The 11,336-nt window shown below is 54.0% G+C and overlaps 1 protein-coding gene across 1 annotated transcript; it reads left to right on the top strand.

Annotated features, from left to right (window-relative positions):
• Positions 1-97: 97 nt before the first annotated feature.
• On the top strand, positions 98-10,446 carry LOC104275792 (inosine-5'-monophosphate dehydrogenase 2-like; the record flags this gene model as incomplete). Its single annotated transcript, XM_009871840.1, is given in 13 exon segments — positions 98-172; positions 433-639; positions 2,550-2,637; positions 3,262-3,461; positions 4,509-4,599; positions 5,324-5,419; positions 6,726-6,797; positions 9,008-9,151; positions 9,367-9,511; positions 9,597-9,682; positions 9,685-9,724; positions 10,075-10,158; positions 10,398-10,446. Coding segments are annotated over 13 exon segments (1,350 nt in total), but the record flags the coding sequence as incomplete, so codon positions are not given.
• Positions 10,447-11,336: the final 890 nt, after the last annotated feature.

Here is an 11,336-nt window from a genome sequence, read left to right as displayed (position 1 = left end):
TGGGCCCCCCCGAGGGGTCCCGGTGGTCCGGTGGACCCTCCGGGTTGCAGGGCTGGGCAGGTTTTGCAGCAACTTGGAGCCGTCTTTGCGTTCCCAGCTCACGGGAGGAATTGGGTTCATCCACCACAACTGCACCCCGGAGTTCCAGGCCAACGAAGTGCGGAAGGTGAAGGTGAGTGGCTGGGGTTCGAGAACTGGGGAAGATTCCTCAGGAGTTCAGGAAGGAGGTTAGCCTGGGAGCTCTTGGGAATCTAACACCACTTGGGTGAACCTTGGTGCTGGTTTTGGGAGTTGTCCTGCTCCTGAGCATGTGGACAGATTGGGTGATTTCAGACCGTTGTGAGCAGCCGCAGTAACCACCAGGCACCTGTCCAGCTTCTGCTCGGTCTGGTGATGCCGCGTAACGTGGCTGCTGAATCTGCTTCTTTTCAGAAATACGAGCAAGGATTCATCACAGATCCGGTGGTGCTGAGCCCCAACGACCGAGTGCGAGATGTGTTTGAAGCAAAAGCTCGTCATGGATTCTGTGGGATTCCCATCACGGACAACGGGAAGATGGGGGGCAAGCTGGTTGGGATTATTTCATCTCGTGATATTGATTTCCTGAAAGAGTCAGAGCACGACTTGCCTCTTGGCGAGGTGAGAAAGGCTCGTGAGCAGCTGATGGATACGAGCATTAGCGGTGGGAAGTAGTGTGGCTTGTGATAAGGAGAAGGGTGAGGGCGTGGCTGTGAGGATGCTGCACCAGCAGGAGGGAGCAGCCCCGCAGTAGCTCTGCAGGTCCATCTCTGACTGTTTCCAGGGTAGAGCGTTCCTTTACGCTCTGTCTGCGACTCCTGCAGTGCAGAGATGGGAGAGTGGCTGTGCAGTCAGCGTTCACATGACTCCTCCCGTGGGGTTATCTTTCAGTGCGGTGGAAGCCGTGTCCTCTCCGCAGCTGGTGCTCTCCCCTGGTTCAGTCCTGGTGTTCCTGGCTGCTGCTGTGGTCTCACACTGCTGGTGCTGGCCAGGGCTGGAGCAGCTCTGCCGTGCCCAGCAAGCCCTCCAAGTGCTGATCTTCTTTTTCTGGGCTGCCTTTCCCTGTGTGCCTCATGTAGGCCACTTGCTCTTAAAAATAACCCTCTGAACTGGGAGACAGGTAGCTTGGTGTTTATGATGCTACACCATCACAGGAGAATGTTCTCTGCGATACTGATGTTGATTCCTGTTAGTGCTGGCGTTGCTGTTACACAAGATGTGTAACCGTAGATGCGCGGTGCTGTCAGGTTACGCTGTCGCTGCCTCTCAGCCAGCCTCTACTCTTGACTCACAATTATTTTTAGCTCTTGCTGACCAGACCCGGTATCACATGTTCATCCCTGTTTGGTTTGAAATCGTCTATAAATACCTGTAATAAGAATCTTAAAGCAGGAGTATGTTGTAAAAAGGGCAGATGGCCGTTTGAAGCGATGCTGGCCCATTCAGAGGAGCCAGATAAGAAGCTCCTCTCATCCTTTACATGGATCATTCAGCGCTGCAAAGTCAGAAGCTCGCTGCTCTTTGTGTTCAGTGCTTGCCTTTGTCACCAGGCGAGGCTGAGGAGATCTCAGATCTCCTAGATCCCTCCCCACTCGCAGTCCATCGTGGTGAGCCGTTCGTTGCCATTCAGCTACACAAACACATCAGTAGCTTGGGAAGCTTGTGGATCCCACAGGCTTAGGGAGTGTGTCAGGATACGTCCAGTTCCTCAGGCTTTTCTTGAGATGTGTGCTCTGTTACAGACAGGATTTTGGGTGGATACAGGTGGAGCAAACCCCTTTCCTGCTGCAAAATGTCTGGTCTTACAAATAACTAAAATGTTTCTTATTTAGCTTTGCCTGGCCTTTTATGAAAATATCTCATGCGAAGCTTGTGATGGCAGAATGCTGCGGGTGGGGAGGGACCTTCGAGGTCTCTTGTCAGGCCTCCTGCTTGAGGCGCGCTCGGCTGGACCCAGTGGCATGGGGCTGTGTCTGCATCTCCAAGGATGGAGAGATTTCACTGCCTCTCTGGGCTGCTCTTCCAGCCTTTCGCCTTTCGCCTCTATGGTGGTGAAAGTTCTTTTCTGTACACTGCGTCAGATGTTGCCGTGTTCCAACTTGTGTCCATTGCCCCTTGGCTTTCCACCGAGTGTTGGTGCTTGTTTGTCAGAGCGAGCATGTTTGTTTGTGTTGCAGCAACTCCTTTGCCCCACTGACTTTGCCAGCAGCAGCGGTGGACTGTTCTGAGCAGGGCCCTTCCAGTGAGCCATCCCTCACTTCTGAGTGCCCTTCCTCTGCTTGCTGAAGCCCTCGGCCATCTCCTGTGTTCACTACACCACTGGGTCTGGGGGCTGATCCCACTACTTGTGTGGGGGAGAGCATGTTGGAGGCTGCTCCTGTGTTTCTGGAGGCATGTTGCTGTGCTGTGGCTCCTTTGTAGAGCGTTCCCACGTAGCTGCTGTGGAGCCTTTCGCGTGGGCAGAGGGGCTCGGTATTTTCAGATCAGTGTGGAGGAGTTCTTGTGACTTTTCATCTTCTCTCTCCCACCAGATTATGACAAAGCGGGAGGATCTTGTGGTGGCCCCGGCTGGTGTAATGTTGAAAGAAGCGAATGAAATTCTGCAAAGGAGTAAAAAAGGTATGCACAAAATGTTTGTGATGCAAGGGAGAGCCATGGCAGTGCTGTACTGGGAGCAGTAGCGGGTGGATGTGGGCACACGTCGGTGTGTGGGTGGAACGCGGGAGGGCTGCATTCCAGCACAAAGAGAGGACGGTAAGGAGAGAGTGCCCACAGCCCTCTGCCAGGGTGCAGGGTTCACATGCGTTCATCTCAAATCTGTTGGAAGTTGAAGGATTCTTGGCAGCCCAGGAGCTCAAGAGCTCCTGGTTGTCCAGCCACACGTCTTCAGTTTTCTGTCCTGGCCTTCACGTTTTGTTGCTCAGTTCAGCTCTGTCAGGGTTTGGCAGCTTGACTTTTAACGCAGTGTTGTGGGCCTGATTATTAAAAGAGATGCACTTTTTCTGTGGTCACTGTTGAAAATTCTGAGTCCTTCTCCAGTCCTGCAGACTCCTTCCTCTCTTTCCCCAGCCAGGGCTGCTGGCTTCTGTGGCCAAGCAAGGTTTGGTAACACAGCTCTTCGACTCTCCATCTTGTACTTCTCCATCTTGCCACCTGCCTGATCCTTCCGATCTGATGTTTGCTCTGGGCTAATGTCTGTCTCCTGCAGAAATCCGCAGTCACGTTCTTTCTTTTTGTTCCAAGGCAAGCTGCCAATTGTCAATGAAGATGACGAGCTGGTGGCTATAATTGCCCGCACTGATCTCAAGAAGAACCGGGACTACCCTCTGGCTTCTAAGGATTCCAAGAAGCAGCTGCTCTGTGGCGCCGCTATTGGGACTCACGAAGATGACAAGTACCGGCTGGACCTCCTGGTGCAGGCTGGCGTGGATGCGGTAGTGCTGGTGAGCGTCACCCACGGGCATCACGTTGGCCTGTGGGTTGTGGGTAGGCTGAGGATCTGATCTGAACGAATCTCTAGCAGCAGGGTGCTTGCTGTCTTTGTTACTTTTGTGTTAGAATATGGCACTTTGTTGACCTCGCAGTCTCATTCAGGTTGGAGTCCTCAAATAAGAGGGATTCCTCTTGCCTGGGAACTGATTTGACCTCGAGGGAGTTCGAAGGGTGTGTTGAGGCTCTGAAGGCCGAGAAAAGAAATGCTGCCAGTTAATACAGAATCTTCTACAAATGCTTCTTGCTTTCTGCCACCACCGTCTCTAATGTTGCTAACCAGTTTTAAATATTTGGCTTCTATAATTTCCCTTCAGCACTTTGGCATTTGTTACTCTGTTATTCTGTTAACCACCTGATGTCCAGGAGTGGTCAGCCCAGAGCTGCTCTGCCAGTCTTCCCTTCTGACCCGTAACCTTTTCGGCACAGCCGTCACCGCCTGTGTTTGCACACTGTTTTCTCATTGATTGTTACCGTGCTCTGAGGGCACGGCTGCACGCTGTTGCAGCTGGAAATGTTTAACGGACACGGCGAGTTGGCCAGGTCATGGAGGTTGGCAGGGCCCGAGCGATCGGTGTTCATCTCGTACTTCGGTGACCCTGCTGCGCAGCAGGGAGAGACGCATCCCCCGCCAGCCCTTCGGGGTTTCGCAGGGAACGCTCACCATGTCACCTCCAGTTTGAGACAGGGCTGAGAGTCTCCTGGTGGTAGAGCCAGACAGTTCTTAGCCACAGCCTGACGCGCTGCTTGTTGCCTGCTGCAGAAGCCACAGGATTTAAACATGGAAGTCTTTGTGATAAACTGCATTGCACATGGAAGGTACACTGTTGTCTCAGCAGCAGCATCTCTGGGTCTTTGCTCAATTTGGGGAGTCATTTTGCTCATTTAGGCAGCTTAGCAGAGACCCCAGTAAGGAGAGGGAAGATCTGAGGCTCTTCTGGAGCTGTATTTTTAGTCTTTTGCAGAAATTCTGGTTGAAATTGGTTTTCTTTCTGTTGCAGGATTCCTCTCAAGGGAACTCCATCTTCCAGATCAATATGATAAAATATATTAAGGAGAAATATCCCAACCTGCAAGTTATTGGAGGAAATGGTAGGCATGTGTTGAAGACTATTCTCATCTTTAAATTACATTTGTTTTGTAGACATAGAGGGAGCTGCAGGGATGTGGTAAATGTCTGTGAACTTAAAATGGTTTCCTATGGCTTGTGGAACAGAGCAAGGCCACTCTGCAGACACAGGGCAGTACCCTGCTGCTGCCACAGCTGCCAATACTTTGAAACCTTTGGCAGCACAGAGTGCTGCGGCCCTCTGCAGCCTGGTTTGTGCTGCTTTTACATGCCAGTTAAAATATTGGATAATGAAAATAATAATGAATATTGCTTAATGTGGAAGTCTAATGGAAATTTTCCCTTGACAGCAGAGTTCAGCCAGCAGTCTTTGACTTTACCTAGTGGTGGGTTACTGGTGTGTTACTGGTGCCACTGTTAGCCTGAGCTCTGCCCTCCCTACCTGGTGTGGCCCAAAGAGAGCTTGGCACCACACAGTGACCTCTGCACCCTCGGCCTCTGGGTGTAAGCGTGTTGTGGGGCAGCCTAAAGGTCCGGTGTTCTCTCACCCACTGGGGACAGCCGGGACGGAATTGCACTGCTGCTTTTGCAGATGGGCCTGGCAGCAGTGGACAGCCGGGCCTGGCTCTGACACAGGCTGGTGCCCTGTGGAGGGGATGTTTGCAGCCACAGGGGAGGCACCAGGGCAGAGCAATGTCACGCGCAAATCTGCTTGTCTCTCTCCAAACCGATTTCTGCTCCCCACAGTTGTGACTGCTGCTCAGGCCAAGAACCTCATTGACGCAGGCGTCGATGCCCTGAGAGTTGGGATGGGCAGTGGCTCCATCTGCATCACACAGGAAGGTGAGAGAGATCAGCTGTCTCCTAAATAGGCTGAAGACGTCTGTTTAATAGAGATTCCCTGCTGAAAAGCAGCACAGACAGGATGGACCTCGCCCGTTGTAAGAGCAGTGTCCAGCAGCAAGCCACCTTTTACCCCCTGCCTCCAGGACGTTCTCATGACCTGGCTCAAACCTTTGGGGTGGCAGCAGCAGCAAAGGCATTTCCCAGTACTGACCGAGGCTGAGTAGAGCAGGTGTGGCACACGCTGGCTCGGTGTGGGACGGAGCTGGTGTGCAGCTCTACAGGGAGAGCGGCTTGCTGGGTCCCCAGCGCTGGCAGGTGAAGTGTGCTGGGCTGTCTGCGCTCCACTTCCCCCTGGCAGCAGTGTGTGTGATGCTTGAGTATTGATCTGCTGGGCTTGGTGCCTTTCTGCAATTTCCAAGCTGAAATGGGATTTCTAGCTGTTACCGCAGCAGTTAGATGGAGCGTGTGTGGGACAGAGGCCATGTCACCCTTAGCTAGAGGCGTCCCCAGGGCTCAGAGAAAGGCCGCCTTGAGGACAGGCTCAGTCCTCACGTTTTGAACCTGGCAGGTGAGGTGCAGAGAGGTGCCCCTCTCTGCTTTGCTCCTTGGTCCTTGCCACGGGAGGCAGCAGGAAGGTAGCTGATGCTTGAAGGCGCTGCATTAGCTCTGCCAATTCCAGCGTGAAGCCTTCAGGCAGTCCTAGACCTTGGCTGCTTTGCCCACCGTGGGAGTGCTGGTGGCAGGGGAGCTTCCCAGTCAGGGCAGTCTGTCTTCGGTGACATTTCTAGGGAGGTTGTGGTGTCCTGGGGCTGATGCGTCCACAACCAGAGCAGAACCAGGACACGTGTGTTCTACTCTGGCTCCGAAGCAGAGGACCCCCTGAGGCACACTCCCTTCTGCAGAGGGGTTAACGTTTCCCAGGGGTGCCTCTCCTGGCTGCCGTGGGAGATGGGGTTGGGCGCTCGTTTTGAGGACAACGGAGCAGAGTTAGAACGCGGCACTTCACAGGAGACGTGGTCACAAAACTTAACGGCAGCTCTCCAGTTTTTTGTCCCTCATAGGGCTGAACTCTGTCTCTTTGGGTTAGGGAGGCTCTTGGGGTAGGGCAGCATGCGCTGTGCTGGCATGGATCCACGCCTGGCTGGCGTGGATCTGGCCCCTGGCTTTTGGCTTGGGCTAGGAACGGTTTGCAAGGTCAGCTCTGTCCCACACCGTTTGCTCTACCTAGTAGTAGGTCACTGCTGGGGTCCTTTGTTCTGCTGCTGTTTCTGTCTCTAAAATGTGTGTGTTTGTTTTTGTTTAGCTGCTCCAAAGATCCCTCCAGACCTAAAGTCCCACAGCCCCAAATGCCCTTCTACTGTCACGGGCACCTATAGTAAGTCACTTGCCCTGTTCCCAACCCTAATTATGTGTCTTGAAGCAGGACCCTGATTTGGCTGCACATGGCCCTACTGCTTGTTTGAGAATAATTTAGCTGTAGATGCACTTGGGGTTTTGTGGCTTTGGATACTGGTTTTGAATCTGAAATGGAAGCCGAGAAGCCTTTCTGAATTCCTAAAGCAGGGTCTGAACTGTCAAAGCTGAGGACACTCAGGCCTGTCCAGCCTCCACTCCAAAAATCCACTTAGGAGCCTGACTGGGCTTTCTGACTGCACCTTCTGCATCTCTAGCCAGGCATGCCCCTGCTGACCCAGTGCTGGCAGGTGATCCCTGAGCAGTCCTTGATCCTGATCTAATTCTGGCCCTACTTGTGGGGAAGTTGTGCGCTGGCTAAGCTTCACCTGAAGCGAGCGCCCCCCGGGGTTACAGAGAGACTTAACTGCGTGCGGCCACCTTGGCAGCTGTGAACCAGAACCACTGGTGCCTGAGGAGAGAAGGGGCTCTTCTCCTGCCCAGCACAGGGTGCAGCGGTGTCTGCTCTGGACTTCTCTGATGCTACCGGATCAAGCAGTCATCTGAGGCAAGCCTTTGGTTTTGCCCTTTCTCTCCTGGTTTTGACACACCTCAAAGGGAAACAGGTTGAAGATCCTGGAAGGTTTTCTCTAGCAGATGATCTTGTAGGGCCACCCTTTGCAGATACGCTAAAAGAGACAAACCCTCCCCCAGACCTCTCGGTGTGTGCGTGCTCTGAACCCTGCTTTGGAAGCCTGTGCTGTGGAGCTGTGGTGCTGGGCACTGGGACAGTCGGAAGGGTGTGATGCTCCCAGGGGCCCTGTGCCAAGCTGTTCCTTAAAGGGCTGGTCTCCATGGTTGCTCTTGCGAGGTTTCTGCAGGCCCTGCAGTGTCTGCGGCACGATCCCATAGACCCTAGACTCTAGACCTTCCAAAATCAGGCACTTCTCTCCACAGAGCTCTTCCATTGCAGTATTTTTGCAGCTGCAGCGTGGCCTTCAGCAGTGCAATACTGAGGGAGACCACCTCTTTAAGACTAACGGCACTCATGTTGTAGCTGGCAGACTCTCCCTGGCTGGCTGAGACCTAGCTTAACGCTGAGTTTTGTTCGATTAAAATTAGTTCTTTCACAGTCTCAGCCTGGAGTCTGGCTTCCCTCTCTCAGCAGCTGCTGCTGAGCACGGGGAGTGGAGCAACTGCAGACTCTCAGGCTCAGCAAACCTCTGCCAGGGACTTGTGCTGCCAGCGCTGCTGCCAGGCAGGCTAAACCACACCTGGGGTTTGTGCTCTGAAGTACTAATCCTGCATGGCCGTGATCTTACCCAGTGTATCGGACTAACTGTTACTGGAGAAAAGGCTTCCACTTCATTGCGGCAAAGGGAAGTCTCCCTGAGAGAAGCTTATCTCTGTGTACTTGCATGCCGGTGGCTGCCATGTGTGTTACAAAGACATGCCCTGTGCTGGCTTGCCCTCGCACTGTGGGAAGCCGCTGACTGCGAAGATCAGGTAAATCCAGAGCTAGTAACTTCCCTCCTGTGGGGCACCTAAACTTGACAGAATCCTTGCTACGTTACAGGGCAGGAATATAAATTATTTCCCATAAGCCATCAAATCATCCTGCCCGTTTCCTTTTCCACTGCCGCATATATGTGTGTGTGTGTGTGTGTGCAGATATATATGGATAGACACCTAAATATATCCATATGTATGCACACCAGCTCTCTCCCAGCCAGCTGCCTTTCCGTGCAGGAAACTCACCACATAGCTTCCGGTTTTGTGGAGAAGGGCTCTGGCACCACTAGGAGGGAGCAAGCGGTGGGATGTGGCTACATGCCAGGAATGCTCTGGAGAGGGGCTTTCGGAGCCTGCCCTGCTTCCTTCTCAGGCTCCCCACATGACTGCTGTGCTCCAGGATGAGCTGTGAGTCTCGGCTGATTCCAGGCATTCGGGTAAAAGACTCCAGCCCCACAGTCACCCACAGCGTTTTGGAGCTGAGGGCCACAAGGATGTCCCAGCAGGCATCTCCTGGGCATCCGCTCCTTTTGCAGCTGAGCCTAGGGAAGGAGCATGCAGGGATTTGTGCGTTCCTGAGTGCTGGAGCATGTGTGTGCCAGAAGCCTAAAAGGGCCTCCTGGGGATGGGACGCGCTGCTGCTTAGAACTGACCCTCTCCCCGCTCTCTCCTCGCCTGCAGTGCTGGCGTGCGGCCGCCCCCAGGCCACAGCAGTGTACAAGGTGTCCGAGTACGCCAGGAGATTCGGCGTTCCTGTGATTGCGGATGGAGGGATCCAGACGGTTGGGCACATCGCGAAGGCCCTCGCGCTGGGTGCCTCCACAGGTGAGCACTGGGCAGCTGCGTCGCACGCGTTGTAGAGGGTCTCCTCGGAAGGGTTTCCATACGGCATCATATCCTGGGTGTGAGGGTGTATTACCTGTAGGTCGCTGGGGGCATGGGATGGGTTCAGCCCAGCGCTGCACCCAGGGACCCCGAGCGTTTTGCGGCCACGGCCTTCGTGCTGCTGACACTCAGTTCTTGGTGCTCTCTTGTGCTAGTGATGATGGGCTCTCTGCTGGCCGCTACCACGGAGGCTCCAGGCGAGTACTTCTTCTCGGATGGCATTAGGCTGAAGAAATATCGTGGCATGGGCTCACTAGATGCCATGGACAAGAACCTGGGCAGCCAGAACCGGTATTTCAGGTAAGAGGTGGTGCTTTGGGGCAGCAGATTAAGTTTTTGGGGCTGCTCTGCATCACAAAGTTCCTTGATTTGTGCTCCCATGCAGCGAGACGGACAAAATCAAGGTGGCCCAGGGGGTCTCCGGCGCAGTGCAAGACAAGGGCTCTATCCACAAGTTCATTCCGTACCTGATTGTTGCCAGGATATTGGTGCCAAAAGCCTGACCCAAGTCCGGTGAGTGCTTCCTCTCACTTGTGCTCTGGTGAGGTCGACAGTGCTGACATTTGGGGTCCCTGGGCAAGCTGCATCCAAGCTGCATGTTCTGACCTCGCTGTAGTCCTCTTCCCTCCTCTCTGGTGGGATCTCCAGCCCCAGGGATGCAGGAGTGTGGTGGTCTCTTGTGGCATATTCAGCTAGGCTTGAAATGTTGGGGTTACCTTGCTCTGCCTGGCTCTTAGAAGCACAGCAGAGACCATTCTGGAGGGCCAAGTGTCCACCATCCGAGCTGCTCCAGCTGCACGTGTGCCAGAGCGCTGTCTTCTCTGGACTTGAGCTGGCTTGTGACACGTGTCCTTCCCCGCCAGAGCCATGATGTACTCGGGAGAGCTGAAGTTTGAGAAGAGGACGATGTCTGCGCAGGTGGAAGGAGGGGTGCATGGCCTCCACTCGTAAGTGCTTCTGCTGAGACCCCTCTCTCCCCTGGGTGGGTGTTGGGGCGGGAGTTAAGCACAGTTGTCCTGTGCCTCAGCTTGTCGCCAGGCCTGGGCCAGCCCTCTTCGCCACAGGGCACGAGCAGACGAGCTGCTCCCCCTCAGTGTGCCGTGTGTGCCGTTCCAAACCATGCCTTTGGTCCTTGTTGTGGGTGAGGTGAGTAAGAGGGCTCTCTGGTTTGCTGCTCCCCTCACAGGTATGAGAAGCGCCTCTTCTGAAGGTCTGTCGTCTGTCATCGTGCCACTCAGCCCTGTGCCACCCCGTGCGGGAGCTGCTCTTGCTGCAGAAGTGCCATTATTCTGTGGGCTGCCTGGAGCTCCCTGTGTCCCTTGGCTGCTTCATCCACCCCCCCAAAGGGCCCACCTCCAGCCCAGGAGTGGTGATCCTGGGCTGGCGCCTGGAGCCTTACACGTGTTGGCCGCGTTTTACAATAAAAGAGGAAAACATGTGCAATCAGTGTCAGCCCGGAGCCCCTCTTCCTTTTGTACCACCCTTAATTCTCCTTCCTTGGTGTTCTCCTTGGCTTCCTGCACCCTCTCAGGAGCAGCTGGTGGTAGCAGGAGGGATGCTGTGTGTGTGTGTAAAGGGGGAAAGGGGAGGGCTCAGTGGATAATGCAGAGTATTTTAAAAAAAAACCCCCACCTTCGTGCAAGCAGAAAACAAATGGCTGCTGGGCAAGAAACCAAATGGCTCTTACACAGACATCAGCTACTGCTGGGAGCTGCCAAACCCGGCAGCAGCCAGGCTGCGGCAGGATAAGCACGTAAGTGCTGCTGGGTACGTGCACACCCACCCAGGCACCTGTCAGTCATATGTGTGCGTCCTCCAACACGTGCAAACGCCACACCTGCTGAAGTGTTTTGTGTCTCTAATGTTCTTGACTGGAAAAACAAACAAACAAACAAACAAAAAAAACCCCCAGAACCAAAAACCACACTTGCAGCATAGTGATGTCAAATTAGATTTACACTTGCTAAAACCAGAGCCTTGACTCACAATGTAATCATGTCAGTGTCAAACACTCATTAAAACAGCGGACTTATTAAGCAAAGCTGTGCAACAGCCTGACTCAGGGCTGCAGTCGCAATCCCCTCCCTCTGGGCCCCCCCAACCCCCCCACAGTGGAGGGTTTGGG

The sequence above is a fragment of the Apaloderma vittatum genome, unplaced genomic scaffold, assembly GCF_000703405.1.
Source record: "Apaloderma vittatum isolate BGI_N311 unplaced genomic scaffold, ASM70340v1 scaffold26226, whole genome shotgun sequence".
NCBI classification, from domain to species: Eukaryota; Metazoa; Chordata; class Aves; order Trogoniformes; family Trogonidae; genus Apaloderma; species Apaloderma vittatum.
The sequence above is the reverse complement of the archived record's forward strand: the minus strand, read 5'-3'. Positions and strand labels throughout refer to the sequence as shown.